The sequence below is a fragment of the Littorina saxatilis genome, linkage group LG8, assembly GCF_037325665.1.
Source record: "Littorina saxatilis isolate snail1 linkage group LG8, US_GU_Lsax_2.0, whole genome shotgun sequence".
NCBI classification, from domain to species: domain Eukaryota; kingdom Metazoa; phylum Mollusca; class Gastropoda; order Littorinimorpha; family Littorinidae; genus Littorina; species Littorina saxatilis.
In genome coordinates this window covers 42,453,916-42,473,646 of record NC_090252.1, presented here as the reverse complement: position 1 = coordinate 42,473,646, position 19,731 = coordinate 42,453,916, and the positions used below count along the sequence as shown (strand labels likewise).

Below are 19,731 nucleotides of genomic sequence, written 5' to 3'. Positions count from 1 at the left end.
ACGGACCTGATCATTTGATTCACCACATAAAGGTACAACGTCATCTTCCATAAGTGAAATAGTGTACCCTACCGTATCGTCCACTTCAACTCCTCCCTCAAACACTCAGATTGGATTCTTCATACTGGGTGGTGCCATGGGATTTGTCCTGCTGGTTGTTTGTCTACTTGGAATCTGCGTTGTACGTCTTTACCTAAAACGAGGTATGCAAGAGCTTTTCTAAATGTGCAGACAGTACTGATAGTATTGCAGTAGACTAGCTGATACGAAACGAACGGTTGATTGGTTGGTTACTATTTTGTTATGGTCTCTTCAGCCTAGACTAACGGGAGTGATAGTGTGTGTGTGTGTGTGTGTGTGTGTGTGTGTGTGTGTGTGTGTGTGTGTGTGTGTGTGTGTGTGTGTGAGTGTGTGTGTGTGAGAGAGAGAAAGAGAGTCTGTCTGGAGTCTGGAGTCTGGAGTCTGGATTGTTTATTGATTAGGCCTTGGGCCCATTTCAATTCGGGGTGTACAAAGTTTCAACATTCATGCTTCATGCAAAATAATCATAGTAATATTAATCATAATAAAAATCATCATCATCGTAATGACAGTCGACATGGCGACAGTGGAAACAGGCATTTACAACAGCAAAACGTTTGAAAAAGGACAGTAATGCATCAGCACAAATTCCAGTCTCTGTCGCACTTCACTCATGTCTCTCTGTCATCCTTCCGTCCATCCATCCATCCATCCATCCAGCCAACCATCCATCCATCCATCCTTCTATCCATCTCATGTCCCTCTGTCCAACCATTCATCCGTCATCCATCTATTCATCCCTCCATCTATCCCTTCGCATGCCCTTTCACACGCAAATCTGCAAGCAGTTATATGCATAATCGTTGCATCCCTGATACATAGCATCACATTTTGATTAACGTTTTCAAAAAACAAAACATTATTACTATTTTTTTAAGCAATCGACAAAAACAACAAAAATAGCATACACATAAAACAAGATCGTGCAATATCTCATATTCACTGTACCCACTCACTGCGTATTTTAAACGCGTTCATGATGAAGGTTGCAAGTCTAAGTAGTATTGATCTGTTTGGTGTCGCTAGAAGTAGCGCCAGTTTAAAGCTTGATGGACGGTTGTAATATTTTGCAGGTATGTAGTACTCACGAATATCAGCATATTTTGGACATTTCAAAACAAAATGAATTTCATCTTCGGTCTCGTTTGCGCAGAATGGACACAAGTAATCTACAGCTGTTGACGACCGAATGTGTCGTAATCGGTGCACTTTGAGTGGCGAGACACCAAGTCTTAACCTAATCAGGCAGTTTCTTGCTTTGACGTGCTTCAGGTCATTTAAGTATGAAGACATAGATAAGGCTGACTTGAAAGTGCTATAGAAAAGGAATTGTTCTTTACTTTGTACGGTTTCTATCCACTCTTGCTTGTATAATGTGACTAGTCTGTTCTTGAATTCCGTTATGAACGCATTTTCATTTCCAACGCCTTGTTGAATCCAAACTTGGTCAAAGCCGTATGTGTATAGCACATAGCAAACTGATGACGCCCATGTTCTTTTATTTTGTTCGTGTAAATAAAGCAGCATTTTATAGGCTTTCTGTGGCAATCGATGACTAGGCATTTTCAGGATGCGCAACCAAAATCGTATGGACTTAACAAACGTGTTGACAAATAACGGGTGTCTGCCAGTTTCTCCATACACAAGTGTGTTTGGTGTTTTCATGCTTGTGTTCAGAAACCTCTTAAGGGCAAACAGATGCACCTTTTCAATAGGTGAATGGTCTGCATCAAGGCCCCAGACTTCTGCCGCATAATTGAGCATGGGCTGGATCTGGGAGTCGAATAGTTTATAGAATATGTTTGGTGATCTTTCCCCTAGAGTCCACAGTACCTTAAAAATACCAATCACACCCTTTCTTGCACGCAGCGCTAAATCGTTCAGCGTGTGAGAAAATGTCAACCTTGTAGAAAAGTAAATTCCTAAGTATTTATACATGTTCACAGTTTCCATTACGTTATTGCCATACATCCATTTTTCAATAGCTGCAATGTGGCCTCCATTTCTGAAGATAACTATGTTAGATTTTTCTAAATTAACAGTCAAGCCAAGATTACAAGCAGTTTGATATAGCACGTTTATCTGGTTCTGTAACCCACACACAGTGTCGGAAATCAAAATAACGTCATCTGCGAACATGAGAATCAATATCTCAATAAAATCTGGGATAAGTTGTATACCGTGTCGTCCTTTTCGCTTAATTTCGTCCGCCAATTCGTTAATGAAAAGTGAGAACAAAATTGGACTATTTATTTCTCCCTGCTTCAGGCCTCTCGGGCACATGAAAAGGTCAGTGACCTCGGCTCCTGCCCTAACTTTTGCTTTAACAACGTTGTACATACTAAGTATGGCTTGGTACATTTTACCTTTTATTCCTTTGCTTTGCAACACCTTCCACAGCTTTGTACGGTCTACTGAGTCGAAGGCCTTCTTGAAGTCAATAAAAGCAACGTATAGTTTTTTTGTGTGACAGTAACTGTCTTTGTACCATAGCAAATAGAGTAAAAATATGATCGGTCGTACTGTACTTTTTACGAAAGCCAGCTTGACTTTCATTTAATAGGTTGTTGGATTCTACCCAACTTGTTAGTCTTTTGTTTATGATAAAGCTGTATAGTTTGCTGCAAATATTAAGTAATGATATGCCTCTATAATTGTCTGGATTGTTAATATCCCCTTTTTTATGAAGGGGGTGAATGATGGATTCAGACCAGTCTTCAGGATATGAACCTGATGTAAACAGTTTGTTGAAGAACCGGACTAGGAATGGTACAACATGAAAAGCTGAATTTTTGAAAAGCTCACTAATAACACCATCTGGCCCTGCAGCTTTACCATTTTTCAATGCCCGTATGGCTTCGTAAACCTCTGTTTCTGTTATGTCATATTCCAGCATCTGGGTACTCTCCAGTTCATTTTCATCTGCTACCTCTTGTGCTTCATCAACAGTGGGATTGTTTGCGTCCGTTTCTGTGAATGTGTTGAATACATTGTAAAAGTGTTCATACCATTGTTCAGTTTCTATTGTGTTAGCATTAGTTGTTTTTCTTGATAAAGACCTTATGGTTCTCCAGAATGTTTTAGGATCTTTGCCACTTTTTTGCAACAGTTCAATTGTTGCTTGTCTGTGGGCAACTTTTTTGCATCTGTTAAGTTCGTTGTACTCATTTCTGCTTTGTGTGTACACAAGTTTGTCTAGATTACCGTTGTGGACATTTCGTAAGTCATGTCTTACAGCTTGCCTCTTCTCTTTGCATTCAAAATCAAACCATGCCTGTTTACGTTCTTTTCCTATTGTTATACTTTCTTTCATGCATTCGCCAGCTATAAGCAGTCCTTCTGTAAACTTTCTAATCGAGGCATTTACATCCATGTCTACTTTGCTTTCTGCTTCAATAAAGCAGTGTTTTACCTCTTCAGAAATTACACATGACATAAATTCTTCCCTTCTATCTGGGCACCAAACGAGTTTCTCAATTCTATACGTCCTTGGTTGTTTTCTATCCAACTCATGCATTTCACTTTGTATTTGAATGTAGCACTCGACAGGCATATGTTTTGACTCAATTTTTTCCGCTACGTGCACTCTGATGTGCAAATCAAGGAGGAGTCTGGAGACAATAATATAGTCAATCACACTACAACCCGAGGTGGATATATATGTGAAATTCCCACGCTCGTCACCCTGACCACCGTTCAAAATTTTCAGATCGAACTGTTCGCAGACACTGAGTAAACATTTGCCATATTCGTTCAGTTCTTTGTCTTTTGAGTTCCGTTTCACACAGTCTTTTTCTAAGTAATCTTCGTGTATCGAAAAAATGTCGAGATTCTCATCGAGAAGTGTTTTGTGCACCGCATTTCTCGAACTTGTTCTGGCATTTAAATCACCAATTAATATAAAAGGGAGATCACCACAGTCTTGTATAATATCCATCATGCAATGTTCAATGACAGCTATGCCATTCGAAATGTCCGTTTCTCTGTAATACACAGAATTGATTGGGGGCACGTACACACCCAATAAGATCACGTCCTGGTCTGTGGCCAAGAGACTCTTCGACAACTTTAGAATTATCATGTTGTCGTATTCTGTTTCTATTCTAGTCACAAAGCGGGACAGTTCTTTTCTGACAAGCAGAGCAGTTCCTCCTGAAAGGCGTGCAGTTACACTATCTGACAGTTTTATGCCTGGGGATACAAATACTTCATGAGTCGGGAATATCAAAGTCGGAAAAGTTATTGAAAAAGTTTCCACGAGTAGCACAAAATCAAATGTTGATAGATATGAACCTATATCTGGATCATAGAGGCGTTTTAGACCTTCAAGATTATACGTCAAGAAACTTACGGTTTTAGTCGAATGGAGTTGATTTGCAGGGGCCCGGCCGAGATCCTATCTAGCGCCTTCGCCTTCGTCTGTGACCCTATTGGTAACCGTGGGTACTGGCGGCGTGCTGTGGACCCCACAGTCAGCAAGAGTCATCTGGCGCTTGTCCATTCCCTCCCTCACAGTCTGAGCTCGTGCTCGAGTGAGGGGGCGCTTGTCAGACACCTCAGCGATGACGTCGTTCCCCTCTGCATTGTGTTGTGTCGCGGGTGACACCTCTGTTGCTTGAGCAGTGGTGTCTGTGGAGCCTTGTATGGAGAGCTCTAGAGCTCGCAGGTTCCCCTCCTGTACGTCGTCAGACTCGTCTCCACGAGTCTCCACCAGGGCTGCTGATCCGGACGGATCTCCTGCTTCCACTGTATCCCCGTTGACCTCCTCAGTAGGCCCCCCACCAGCCGGCATCTCTAGGCTGTGCGGTGAAGCGTCGTCTGGGTTGGCCTTGGTCTCCTGCTGCTGGGCCGCTGCCTGGTGTGTGTCGTCGGTAGCTTTACTGGTAGCTGGCGCGTTCCCTGGCTGACTGTCTTCGTCTGGGCTGCTGTATGTTTTTCTAGCTGTGGTCTCGTCTTCCATCTGGTAGTCTCGGGGTGCTGTAGTTCGTGGGTCGGCCTTTCCTGTCTCTGGGTACCGTGTATTCTCGCGTGATGCTGCGGAGTAAGTCTTTGAGTTGGGGGCGCTTTGTGAGATCCTCCGTGCCTCAGGCTCTTGGCGATGCAAGTAGGCGTCCCAATCTTGGTAAGAGCTCCTGTCATACCAATCATGGTTCCAGTCGTTGGTGTTGTAAGGGTCTGCATTGTACTGGTGGCTGTGGGAGTCCCCAAACGTTCCGCTTTGATTTTTTTTTTTTTTTTTTTTTTTTCTCTTTCTTTTTTTTTTTTTTTTTTTTTTTTTTTTTTTTTTTTTTACAATTTTATTCAAATAAATAACAACAATCAACAATATCTCATACAATGAATTAAATACATCTTATCGAGTACAACAAGCTAACTTTTTTTTAACGTTTTGTTCTTCGAACACTCACACAAAAATGCTTCTTATCTGTAACTGCCTATTAAAAATACTTTCCAACGGTAAAAACGAATTTGTTTTTTTATATATACTAACGCACATCTTTCCGATTAAGATAATGTGGTTCAATTTATACATAGTTGCCTTTTTCACCATTACAAAATGCATACCAAATAAAACATCACTAACTTTCAAAACAATCTTAATTTCTAAAGTACGAAAAATAAATTCTTCAATAAACTTCCAGAATTTGTATACAACCGGGCATTCAAAAAAGAAGTGTTCAATGAAATCAGTTACATCACAACAGTAATTACATTTATTAGTTTCCGTTACTTTCATTTTACACAGGAGAATGTTGGTCGGATAAATGTTGTGCATAATTTTCCAGTGTAAAACTCTTTGATAGCGCTGCTCTGTTGAGTACTGTGTCGGCACTGCATCTGCATCATAGCGATTCGTGTGTTCATCCGACTCTTGGTAGGATCTCCTGTCATACCATGCTTGGTTCGTGTTCTTGGGGTTGTAGTCCTCAGCTGTGTTGTGGCGGTTGTAAGAGTCCCTGCGGGATCTGCTATGTGAGCGCTGACCTGTAGTTTGTCTCCACTGCTGACCGCCCTCGCTGTCTCTGTTGTAGTCGTTTCGTGAGCTGTGCTGCTGCTCGTGGTGATTTCGTCTCCCTCTCCCAAAGGATGAACTCCGGTTATAATGCCGCTGTTGTAGTGGGCCATCTACAACGAGTTTGTTGCCCCTGTAGTAAGCTTTCAGCCCTCTATCACGATGCTCCTGGATGATGTTCTGTTGTCTGGTAGTGAGGTCAGCTCCTACAGTGATGTTCTTCCTTCTAAGCGCTTCTCTGCCTGTTGTGAGCACTTCTAATTTGTCGGACCATCTTGCAAATCTTGCAATCATTGGTTGTGGCCTTGCTGGGTTGCTGTCGTGCTTTTTGTTTCCAAGGCGATGTGCACGCACGATGTCTGTCCTGTCCCAATGTTTTTCTGGAACAGTATCTCTCAAAACGTTCAGCACCTTGGTGACGCACGTATAGTAGTCTTCGTCTGCGGACTGTGCTATGTTGAAAAACTTCAGATTGTCACGTCTAGAAAAGGCTTCTAGCTTGTCTATCTTGTCGTCTAGTTCTGCAGCGGTTTGATTAAGTCTCTCTTCAAGGGTTGTAACTGCAGCGTGCGTAGCCCGTGTTTCCTGCAGCATAGAGAAGTAGTTTTGTTCTAAGTCGTCTGCTTTTGACTGTATGGACTGAATCTGCTTTCTGACGTCACTGAACGAGCTGTCCATTTTGGCCATCAGTTCACTGTTCAGAGATTGAAACTTTCTCTCCTGTGTGTCAAAGAGTCTCTGCATTGTTGCTAGGTCCAGCGGACCCCCTTCCACTGCACTGTGCTGGTGGAGATTATGTTGCTGTACACCACCGTAGTACGAGGGCGTAGATGCTGGTACTGATGCTGGCACCACCCACGGGTACGGGTCCGCCCCTCCCGACACAGCTGGGTAGTTGTTGTGGTTGGCCAGGTATCTGAGGTAGGTATTTCTCTCTTCTCCTGACCTCGCTGGCCCAGGGTTGGCCTCCACATCGCCGCAGGAGAGCAAGTATCCAGCAATGAACACAAACGCACTCATTGTGAGCAGCGGAAGTGTAAGCAGGCTTGCTTGTTGTGGGCTGATGCAAAACTTATATCTTGCATGTTCTTTGCTCGACTGTGTTGCGTTTCTTTTCATGCTCAGTATAACTGCAAGTTCGAGCCACGACCGCCGCAAACTGTCAACGCACGGGGAAACAGTGAGTGAGTTGTAGTCTGTACTGTCACACACTGCCACAACAATAAACAATGTCATCAGCACCGTGGTCCGAACGCTACTCACTGGCCAGTGCACGTGCAGTGAGTGTTTTTGGGCTGCCTTTTCTTCACTCTTTTTGCTTCTTTGACTCATGTAGGAAAGAAAAGTCCAATAAAATCCGCCACATGCCATTCTGGCACTCAGATCTGGCACCTTCATGTTCCTTTAGTGCTCACACACAAGTCAGTATAAAAATGTATCCACTTAAGAACTTTCTTCCTCTAAAAATTAGCAAGTTTTGCGGAGCAAATTTTGTGCGACTGCTCGGTCCCGGCACGCACATCAGATCAGAAAAGCAGAGAGAGAGAGAGAGAGAGAGAGAGAGAGAGAGAGAGAGAGTCTATACTGGCAGGAAGGCAGGGGCAGAATATGTCTTTATCATTAACATTGTCAGGCCTGAAACCTATCGACACTATTGACATGTGTTCCCTTCTTTCCTAGGCGGAACAAGGAGACTGCCCCCACCTCCCCCCGCCCCTCACAACGTGAGACGAGCAGCAGGTAACGGCGTGATGTTCCATGCAGCACAGGATGACAGTGACTCCTTTATCAGCGTACAGGGTCACGAATATGCTGAGATTCCTGACGACACTGATCTAAGTATGCATGTAGACATGTAAATCCATTTCTCTGAAAAGTGTTTTACAAACGGCAATATGTTTAAAAAGGCATTGACAAAAAGATACACTGAAGCTTTTGTTGATGATTCAGTCACTGATAAATTAGGAATGATTGTATTTAATATCCAAAGCAACTCTTTATACAGCATGCCTTCCCTTCTTTGTCTCTGTTATTCTAGTATGAAAATATCCCGCGATATTGCTCCGTAGGCCTAAAGTTCGGCCATGACCTAGGCAAAATAACTTGCGCAGCCGCAGAAACAAGAAAAGGGAAATCTTTTATGAAATGATTGGGAGCCACGCAAATTTGACCTCTTGATTCCGACCATGAACCCGCTGTTGATAATCTGGAAGGTCGTACCAGAGATGCAGATTTATCTCTGGTCGTGCCGATTCATAGACAACTGCGACCTCATCTGTGATCAGATGGCAAGCAATGCGTGGCATCTTTTATTCAATAGCCTTAAGGCTCGTTTCGACAAGCACTAAACGGATGAAATTAACCACATGCAGTTTATTTCAATCTTCAGAAAACTGCAAACGCATCAATGCCTCCTGTTGTCGGTGTTTTGTACAGAAATCTCTTCCACACGATAGATTCGCTGATTTGTCTCACGAAGCCGTCATCAACACGAACACAACGATTGCAGAAGCAAACGCTGCACCTACACGACTGAGACACAAGACTGATTATTTCATGACAGTATGCGCGACAATTTTTTTCGCTTCCGCTTAGACTGGGGAACAAGCAACACGAAAGTAGTAGCTATAAACCCGTGTGTTGAAACAGCTGAAACACTCTTTTGGGTTGCCGTTTCAATGTTAACGAAAAAGTGAAAGAAAACAAAACATGCGAAATGACAGTGGATTGAGCATTTATTCCGGTTGATGAAGGTACGATTGAAGCTTCTTTTTACTCCGTGTCAGCCAACAAGACTAGATTTGTAGCAGACGACAAACAAAATATGTGTAGTACCTGTCTTGTGATGACAATTATGTCGTTATAAATTATCTGTACGTTGTGGAGACATTTCAAAACAAAAATGAGATCTGATTCCCATGGAATCGCGTGGTATTTCGTCTCGACAGGGTGAATGAATACATGATTGTCTTTTCTGGGACTGGACAAAACTGGCCTTGCCCAGACTGACACAGAATATAGTTATGGAGCTTCTGGGCTTGCGTTGGTTATTCTGCTCATGGTGAACTTCCCATGCTTTGTTTCCGCATCCCATGACATATTCTCCTTACTGTGGTCATACCATATATATATATATATATGTATAGGTTACAACACGAGTGGTTTTATATATGGCTTGTATTTCAGTCAAGACCCAGCGGATGAATATCATCGGGAGACACGAGCCTCTGGCGAGTGGCTCTCGATTGATATTCCCGCTGGGTCTTGACTGAAATACAAGCCATATAAAAAACCACGAGTGTTGTAATCTGTATATCCCATTCTACCATCAAACACAAAGTGTAGACCTACTAGCGGCACTGTTGCGATCTGTGGAGTGTGAAACATTGTTGCCAGCGAGACTTGGCCCTTTTGCAACCTTAAACTAAGTGACCGTCGCTGAAAAAATAAAACGAATGAGTGCATCTATAAGTACGCGGTAACACTACTTTCAGACCGTTTAAAAGCTTTAAGTAAAGGTTCATAAGTTGCAAGAAAGTAATGAAGTCTTATAGAAATCCATTTAGTTGAAGCGCACAATTCTTTTGCGTTTCAGGTCGGCGGAACGGGGAAACCGGTTTGGCCCCCATTTGGCTTACTCGATTCAGAATCGATTCCACGTTGTTTTTTTCGAAACGTATTATTATACAATTAGGCTTATTGACAGAGAAGCAAATTTTAGGGAACACATATGTAGATTTAACCATTTGCTCCCTATTTGAAATGTATCTACGTGATAAACTGTTTTGCGAGTGTGTTTGCATGAACCTAAACTGGTATGGGTGTGAGGAAAACAGGACCCAAGTCTGTCACCGCCGATTGATTGCATTTTGAAAGAATATGACTGGATTACGGAAAAATACACACATGTTAAGTTCTTAGATACCTTCATCGCCAATGTGGACTTACTGCAGAGCCAGGCAAAAGAGTAGACTTGCTCGCAAATACGTGATAACGAAGCGAAGCCAAAGGACGCGTCTCGGTAGATAAACCAGTCGTCTGGTACGATGCAAGGGAGGGTACTCGTTTTTTTGTTTTGGTTCGCATTATGATCAGTGGTGTTCGACTGTTCAAACTAGTGTTATGCACGGGTTAATAAAACTGCGGATAGAACTCTTTAGCAGCAAAGCAATTAAGAGTGTATTACAATCTACCTTTAAGCATATTTCTGATTGGATTAAGGTTGCGCCAGCTTAAACTCTAGTTTTTATCTGTGTGCTGTCCGGGTGCAAGGGAGACATTGTTTTGTTTTGGTTTTTGTTCTTGTAAACCGGTCTGCAGTAGACAGGGACACGGAGAAAACGTTCGAAACAGTATTGAGGGAACACATTTTCTTTCTGTTGTGTTGCATATTCTTTTTGGGATTATTCCTATGGTAGCGATGCTTGTCGACACACGGATAGCAAACAGAGGTTCGATCGTTCGCTAGCATCTGTGTATCTTGTAAGCTGAATGTTCGTTTTTTTCGACCTGCATTGCTTTCATAATGAAAGAAACGTTTGTTTATTGCATCCCATACATCAGATCAGTTCCGAGATTCATGTTTGCGTGCAACTGATATGGTTTTCTAAGCCGTGCGATACGATTTTGGAACTTCATACAAATGTGTCACATTGTTCGGCGCGAGGTCAAAGGTCGGGAGGAAAGTAGTTCTTTGCCCAAATCGGAATCTGCACTATCATATATTTTTTGGAGTCCATGATGTATTTATTGAGCTATAAAAATACAACATATATACCCATACTGAAGTAACAGAGACAAAGAAGGGAGGTCATGGGATATATATTCCATGACCTCCCTTCTTTGTCTCTGTTACTTCAGTATGGGTATATATGTTGTATTTTTATAGCTCAATAAATACATCATGGACTCCAAAAAATATATGATAGTGCAGATTCCGATTTGGGCAAAGGACTACTTTCCTCCCGACCTTTGACCTCGCTCGCGCCGAACAATGTGACACATTTGTATGAAGTTCTAAAATCGTATTGCACGGCTCAGAAAACCATATCAGTTGCACGCAAAAATGAATCTCAGAACTGATCTGATGTATGAGATGCAATAAGCAAAAGTTTCTTTCATTATGAAAGCAATGCAGGTCGAAAAAAACGAACATTCAACTTACAAGATAACCAGATGCTAGCGAACCAAAACAAAAACACGAGTACCCTCCCCTTGCATCGTTAGCAGACGACTTTTGAGAATCTGTCGGTCGTGTGTTTTGCCGGTGTGCGCCTTCAGCTATCAAACATCGGCTGTTTCGCGTGTTTTGCGAGCAAGTCTACTATTTTGCCTGGCTCTGCAGTAAGTCCACATATTTTTCCGTAATCCAGTCATATTCCTTCAAAATGCAATCAATCGGCGGTGACAGACGTGTCGGTCGCGTTTTCCTCTCACCCATACCAGTTTAAGTTCATCCATGCAAACACACTCGCAAAACAGTTTATCACGTAGATACATTTCAAATAGGGAGCAAATGGTTAAATCTAAACCTACATATTTGTTCCCTAAGATTTGCTTCTCTGTCAATAAGCCTAATTACACACGTTCGAGAAAAACAACGTGGAATCAATTCTGAATCGAGTAAGCCAAATGGGTCCCAAACCCGTTTCGCCCGTTCTGCCGACCTGAAACGCAAAACAAAAGAATTGTGCGCTTCAACTAAACTAATTTCTATTCGACTTCATTACTTTCTTGCAACTTATGAACCTTTACTTAAAGCTTTTAAATGGTCTGAAAGTAGTGTTACCGCGTACTTATCGATGCACTCATTCGTTTTATTTTTTCAGCGACGGTCACTTAGTTTAAGGTTGCAAAAGGGCTAAGTCTCGCTGGCAACAGTTTTACCCTGCACAGATCGCAACAGTGCCGCTAGTAGTCTACACTTTGTGTTTGATGGTAGAATGGGATATACAGATTACAACACTCGTGGTTTTTTATATGGCTTGTATTTCAGTCAAGACCCAGCGGGAATATCAATCGAGAGACACTCGCCAGAGGCTCGTGTCTCCCGATGATATTCATCCGCTGGGTCTTGACTGAAATACAAGCCATATAAAAAACCACTCGTGTTGTAACCTATACATATATATATACTTTACAGCTCCGATTCATCCATGGTATAGCGTTATATTTTGTCTCGACCCGGTGAAGTAATATAATGACGTCACTCTCGGCAGAGCTTCGAGTGACGTCATCATATTCATTTACCCAGTCTTGACAAAATATCACGCGATACCATTGATGGACGGAGTTGTAATATATACATTTCATCATAGTCTCTTACTTCCGTGTTCACCTCCTCACAAACCAGCCCTATACATACCTTTCTTCTGTGGCCGATGGGTGTTAAAAGCGATCGTACACGTTATGATCCCATTTTAATGAAAGAGACACATCAACTGTACTAAGCGACTCCATTAATGTTAAGTGCAGGTTTGCTGCACAACAATAATTCCTTGTAGACCCCATGAGATGGGACCAAAACTGACGAATTGCTTTTGAGTGGAATGCAATTATTCTGCTGCAGGCAACTCAAGCAGGACCCTAACATCACTTGACTCATACCCACAATCCCCGGTGTCAGACAGCAGCATGTCAGATGACTACCTGCATCACATCGCATGTCCTTCTTCTGACAGCTCCCTGCCTGAAGATTACCTGCACCCCGTCGCCTCAGAAGAGGTACCGGTAGCGACTGCAACTGCCGCTGAACCAGAAGCTTTGTGTTCAGCGAAAGCTGTAATGCAATCGGGGAAAATGCCAACCCGCGCAAAAAACTCGATCCCAAAAGCTAGTGCAACCAGGCATGACCGTCCGTATGAAAACACGCCCAACAGGATGTAAACAATACCTTTCTTCATAGTTTTGCTGTACTCATTTATTAAGATAAATTAAGATAAGATTTGGCTATTGCGGAGAGGAAACCCCAGATGTGATCCAATTGTTATAAACTGATTAAAAAGAACATTTGAATAGAGATGCTAAAAACTTACGTATGCTAAAAATAAATGGAAAAAACTCGTCGTCTTCCAGTTAAAAAAAAGCATAAATGAGAAACGATGCGATGATGACCGCTTCACTCTTAAGAGCAGTTTAAAACCGTTTGATAACCTGTTTTCGCTAGGTGATGATAGTGCAGAGCTGCATTATTGTTCTCAAAGGTCTAATAATAAAAACAATGGTCCGGCATATTCCTGAATTACATGAACATCAATCATCTAGATTTGTAATGTCTGCCTTTTCGATTGCAATGTGTATACACAATGACAGCTTACATATTGTACAGAACTGATTTTATTGTATTTGTAATCAAATTATCTGGTTTCATGTTGCCTTACGTGAAAGTGTGTATGTTGCAGGTAATTTGTTTTATGTCATCCTCGTTAACATACACGTCAAATTGGGAATCGTGTTGTTCACCTTTTGTTCATACCATTCACTTTGCTACAAAATATTTGTTTTGCAATGTACACTGATAGCGAAGTTATGGCTAATATTTTTGTTGACTTCGCATTTAACCAATCAGAGAATCAGCTGTATAATAGGCCTGAATTCTGTTTAAATACAAGGCAAAGTTTCTCTAACTTTACAGATTATATGCTTGGTCAAATTATCTGGTCTTATGTTGCCTTACATGACAGTTTGTATGTTGCAGGCAATTTGTTTTATATAAGTCAACCTCTTGAAAATATACACTTCATATTATAAATCGTTTTGTTTGCCTTTTGTTCATACAACTTAGCATTCGATTTCATGTAAATAATGTTTGTTGTTTGTATTTGTATCTTTGCCCATTACTTACAGGTTTTTTTAACATTTTTATGTTGTATTTACTGTCTGATTTTGCAGACACACGAAAAACGTCAACAATCTTTTCGCATGATCCTATCTGATTGAAATCACATGAATGGGAGATAACCACAAATGCCGTTTTCTTTGTCAGATTAGTACATGTTCCCATGCCGCGTCCAGTGCTGAGGTACACGAAGCGAATGTGGGTGCCATCCGAATTGGTGGTACGCAGCTGCTGTTGATGATTGATTGAAATTGAGATTAGTTTGTTGTGCGTTTAACCAATCAGACCCCGTGGCTTGTTTCCATCCATTTGGGTGGCACCCAGTTTCGATTCAGACACTTCAGCCCGGTTACACACTCTTTCCTTTGACAATAAAGTCTGTATGTATTATTTGCTGAAGCACGTTCTTAAGGCACGTTCGTAATTGTTCTATCATCGTCAGATACGACACGGTTTCAGGAATGAATAATTAAAAGGTCGGATGTTTTCAAAACAAAATGCCTCCTCTGCTTATGTATAAATGTATATACACACATAATTTGTTCCTTGGGTGTGATCTCTCCTTCATACTATTAGGACATAGACATGTTAAACAGTGGGGAGTTCCGATGGTTGCTGCAATTTTGTACCTTATCCTTTTGTTTTGTTTAAAACAAACCTCATTTTGATATCAAATGCTCGAGAATGTTTCTGAAATGCTTGGTTTTTTTATGCAAGCGTTTGTGGTATTGAAGTCATGTGCACAGGATTGTACGACGGGCGCAGTGCATGGCGTGGTGGTAAGACGTCGGCCTCCTAATCGAAAGGTCGTGAGTTCGAATCCCGGTCGCTGCCGCCTGGTGGGTTAAGAGGGGAGATTTTTCCGATCTCCCAGGTCAACTTATGTGCAGACCTGTTAGTGACTTAACCCCCTTCGTGTGTACACGCAATCGCAAGACCAAGTGCGCGCAGAAAAGATCCTGTAATCCATGTCGGAGTTCGGTGGGTTATGGAAACACGAAAATACCCAGCATGCCTACTCAACGAAAGCGGAGTGAAGCTGACTATGCTCTCAGAGTATAGTTTGGGGAACCCAAATGGGCAAACGAGCTCACACGTAACCAGACAATTCTGGAACGCTGAAGAAGAAGAAGATTGTACATTGATCTCTCTCAGCATGCAAGAACGTTTTATGTTTTACTTTTATTAACTTGTTTTGGTGACTTTGGACACACACACACACTGACACACACACACACACACACACACACACACACACACACACACACACACACACATACACACATGCCTTTGAATGCATACTTCATCTGAATTACATTTAATTCTTTGTTCAAATTAATACTTATACAGGTCTGTTCACTGCACTTCGATTTGGAAGTTAACTTTTTTTGGAATAAACCAACTTTACATTTGGCATCTGTTTATCTGGAATAATACGTGTATGATGTGTGTGTGTGTGTGTGTGTGTGTGTGTGTGTGTGTGTGTGTGTGTGTGTGTGTGTGTGTGTGTGTGTGTGTGTGTGCGTGTGTGTGTGTGTGTGTGTGTCCAATTCGTTAAAGCGCTTCCGAGTAGAATACAAATTAAGGTTAATAAATGAGCGACAGTTAGAATCTGAGTCTTTCAGAATGAAGAACGGAAAACTTCCGATGAAGAATCTGAAGAAGAAAAGAAAACACATATGCATGCATCCAAAATGAAATAGACTGCCAATATCCCAATAATTCAAAAAACAACTGAGAAAGGTATGTTATTGGAACATTTAATTATGACACTACAAAGCGTTATATTCACTGATCTTCGATCCAGCGGTCCTTTAAGTGGAAGGACATACATTTATGATACAGTCAAATAAACGTATCTGACACATTGTCCACAGACTCGCTTAGAAGACACATGCAAGACACACATGCATATACAACAATCAGATGAAAATAGTCGTCTTAGCTTTCTTGTTCACATGCTGAGTAATGTTCTTGATGCTTCGTTCACATGTAATTATTTACTCTAAAATGTGTTCTTATACACAGCGTTATTCCTTTATTCGTAAATGGACATACAATGTACAGCTGGTAAGTTGTTTATTTTATTTTCTTGTTCCTAAAATCATTATTCTTAATATTTATGTGTTTGCTGAAACCTAATCTCTCTGTTCACTACCGGCACAGTTGGCCTAGTGGTAAGGCATCCGCCCCGTGATCGGGAGGTCGTGGGTTCGAACCCCGGCCGGGTCATACTTTAAAATTGGCAATCTAGTGGCTGCTCCGCCTGACGTCTGGCATTATGGGGTTAGTGCTAGGGCTGGTTGGTCCGATGTCAGAATAATGTGACTGGGTGAGACATAAAGCCTGTGCTGCGACTTCTGTCTTGTGTGTGGCGCACGTTATATGTCAAAGCAGCACCGCCCTGATATGGCCCTTCGTGGTCGGCTGGGCGTTAAGCAAACAAACAAAACAAAACAATCTCTGTTCACTATATGCCAAATAATAAACACTGGATTAATACAACAAACACTAGGCAGAGTCGTTTGAATGCAGACCTTTGCGATGAGGCCGTTTGTTCTGACTCGAAAGGCCGTCTGTTCCCTTACCATCATTATTTAATGAACGCATGTGCCTAGACTTTTTGTTATGACGGGGAGTATAGAACACAATCCATTTCAAGCACAATACAGCAAAAAACCAGGCTTTAAAAAAAAACGTGCCAAGGATTTATTCTTCTTCTCGTGTGTTTTCTTGTTCAGTGTATGCATTGTACAATAATGTACTGACTCACGTTTTTACATCCACCGATTATTTTCCGGTTAATAGCACACATTCCCTACACAAGGAAATAAATCAACTGTTTGTGAGAGGAAAGTGCAGAAAAATGATAACTGTTATATATCACTACACATGTCAATATCCCTACTGACTCAGTTGACCAAGTATGTGAACCTTAAACTCCTTGTTGACAAGCACAATGTTTCTACATATGCGTATTTTTACCATCTTTGCTGTTTTCGTGACATTGGAAGTCGTCTGTGGCGATTCAAACTGTAAGTACATAAGGTAAAATGTTATCATAGTTTTGCAGACATAGTACAGTTAAAATACATATACAAGTGTAGGTTTCATCCTTTACATACATGTCCAAAATGCAATTATTCATAACTACCTAGTGCGCACTCCATTTTTCGGTTCACAGTTAGCAGGGGCATGGCATGATCTTCTTTCTGGAATTTTCTTGTTGCTAGTTTCCTCTTGAGTCAATAACTGTACAGCTAGCGAATGAATATTATTTCACAATTCAAGATAGTTTAGCATTACATCGTAAAGGTCACCAACCTGCTTATTCAAGCCGGTATGATGTGTTAGGGGATGGTTTATGCTTATCAGAATTTTAATTTCATCAAACTTACCCAACTGCTAGATTACATGGCTGAATAGAATTAGGTTCATGTATCCAGAAACATGTTGGACACAGCTGAGCAAAGCTGGAACTCCTTTCTAAACCTGGTGAAATAAGAATCAATACTTATTTTGGTCTATTAGAGATCAGATTTCTGATTTTATCCAACCACTTTGGTTTTAGTCCCAGCCATAACATACACATACTAAAACTAAAAAGCGTGACGTTTTCCTTTGCTTCCAACTCTGACTCTTAGCTTTCCCCTGCCTTTCTTTTCTAAACCTACTCTTATTTCTTTGGTTCAGGTGCATCTTTCGAGATAAGAAGCACGTCTGCAACAGGCAACGAAAACGACATGAATACCGCAATGATGTTCACAATCAACATGTCATGTGTGGACAAGAAACATCAGATTGACTTTGTAAAAGTCTACGAAGGGAGTAGTCCTGGTTTCTCACCACCTGTATGCAAGATTAAGTTTATTGGGTATAAATGCAACCCTGAAGTGGATTGTACTTGCAAGACAAACTCAGACATGTTGTTTGTGACAAGACGATTCAAAAACACTGAAGCATGGTTGCTTGTAGGTCTAACAAATGGTGAAACAGTTAAGTTATACCCAAGTCGTTTACAACAAAGCAGTAAGTATATTTGACTTTGATCTATGCCTGCCTATTTGTTTGATAACGTCTGTCTGTCTGTCTGTCTGTCTGTCTGTCTGTCTGTCTGTCTGTCTGTCTGTCTCTCTCTCTCTCTCTCTCTCTCTCTCTCTCTCTCTTGCTGACACATATTGTCCATTTACTGCAACGGAAGTACATACACATATAGCATTTGATGACGTATAGCTTAGAGGCACGGTACAGGATTTATTCTAGCCTTGTTTCCATACAAGAATAAATATGTAATCGATATATCATTGGTGTGGCACTGACAGGACCTAATCCAATTTTGAATGACTGTGTGACGTTTTCTCAGATACTGATGAACAGCCACTCTTAGTATACTCACATTATCAAGTTTGTATTGTTTTGACTTTTTCCCAATTTTTTCTCTTGTTGTTTTGTTAATGACTAGCTGGCACTCCGACTACTGAAGTGGGTAGTTCAACTGGACCTCCCCAGAATGATGGTAAGAACACAGTAACATCTGTAACGCCAGAGTTGGGTAAATTTGTTTATACACGAGATCAGGTTGAAAATACCACAAGTCAGTTTATTTATTTATTCATTTATTATTTTTGTTTACATGTATTTGTTATTCATTATTTATTTATTCATTGTTTATTTATGTATTTATTTATTTATTCAGTAATTTCGTCATCTATTCATACAGATTTGCATGCTTAAGTAGTTATACAATTAGATCGATTTTCCTGTAGTAATTGTTTGAGTCAGAAATCTCCGTTAGTTGATGTTTGACAATAGCAGAAGCTAGGCGCTGTTTGGTGGAGAGAACAAAAACAAAAAAACAATAACATTATGGTCCAACAATATACTCTAATATACCTCAAGTAAAATGTATTAACAAGACAAAGGAAAGATATTTGAACCCGACCAAACTAGCAAACACACAAACACAATAACTAACAAACAAACAAACAAACAAACAAACAAACAAACAAACACGTGACATTAGCAGCTGCCCTACAATACCATATCCTACATTTGGGGATCAGTGATGTTTGACACCATAGCCTTACTGGGTAACTTCTGTGCACTTTTCATTACAAACCGCGTTTAAGCCTTGCATATCTTTTTGTTTTCCTTTCAGAACAGGTAACGCAGACCCAAGGAACCAGCTCTAGCTCACGCAATAACGATGACACAACTCCCGCAGGCTTTATGCTTGGCGAGCTTTGGTTTGCTGTTGTTCTCCTGGGTTCGATGGGATTTGTCACAATATTGGCTGCTCTGTGCGTCGTGTACAAAGTCTGTGGCAGAAGACGTCGAACAGTGAAAATGGGTATGTTGAATGCAATTACAACCAGTTGAAACATATATTCTTAAAAAGTAGAAAGTATGTTAACATAATACGTATTACTTAACAGGTTTGATTCGCAAGCCTTGATACTGTTGTTGTACGCTCAGTGTCAATAAGAAGCAACCATTTCATGTTTTCGGTGTCCGGGGGCCCTCCAGTTAATACAAAAAGATGTAAAAGTTAAACTTGTATAACCTCTGTAATGGTCGGCCGTGAGCTAACTTCGGCACATCAATGTATGTCATATACTTGTTACTCCTAGTTCTGAGACCAATACATACTACCAAACACGTCTTCTACGTTACTGTCCGGGCGTACTTTTTAAGAATATAAATTGATTCTAAAAACATAAGCAAGCTCTTACTAATCACAAGCACTACAGTTATTGGTGTGCATGAGGAAGTCCTTGTGAGTCTTTGCCATGGCTAAAAG

General features: G+C 41.1%; 1 protein-coding gene across 1 annotated transcript in view; it reads left to right on the top strand.

Moving 5' to 3' along the window:
• LOC138973580 (uncharacterized) overlaps positions 1-15,310 on the top strand; it is a 15,516-nt gene extending 206 nt beyond the window's left edge. Inside the window, exons 1-3 of the mRNA XM_070346291.1 lie at positions 1-203; positions 7,775-7,933; positions 12,663-15,310. The exon at positions 1-203 is cut by the window's left edge and continues 206 nt beyond it. Coding sequence (XP_070202392.1) covers positions 137-203; positions 7,775-7,933; positions 12,663-12,979 — 543 coding nt within the window. The 5' untranslated portion in view covers positions 1-136 and the 3' untranslated portion in view covers positions 12,980-15,310. The remainder of the gene's footprint in view (positions 204-7,774; positions 7,934-12,662) is intronic.
• Positions 15,311-19,731: the final 4,421 nt, after the last annotated feature.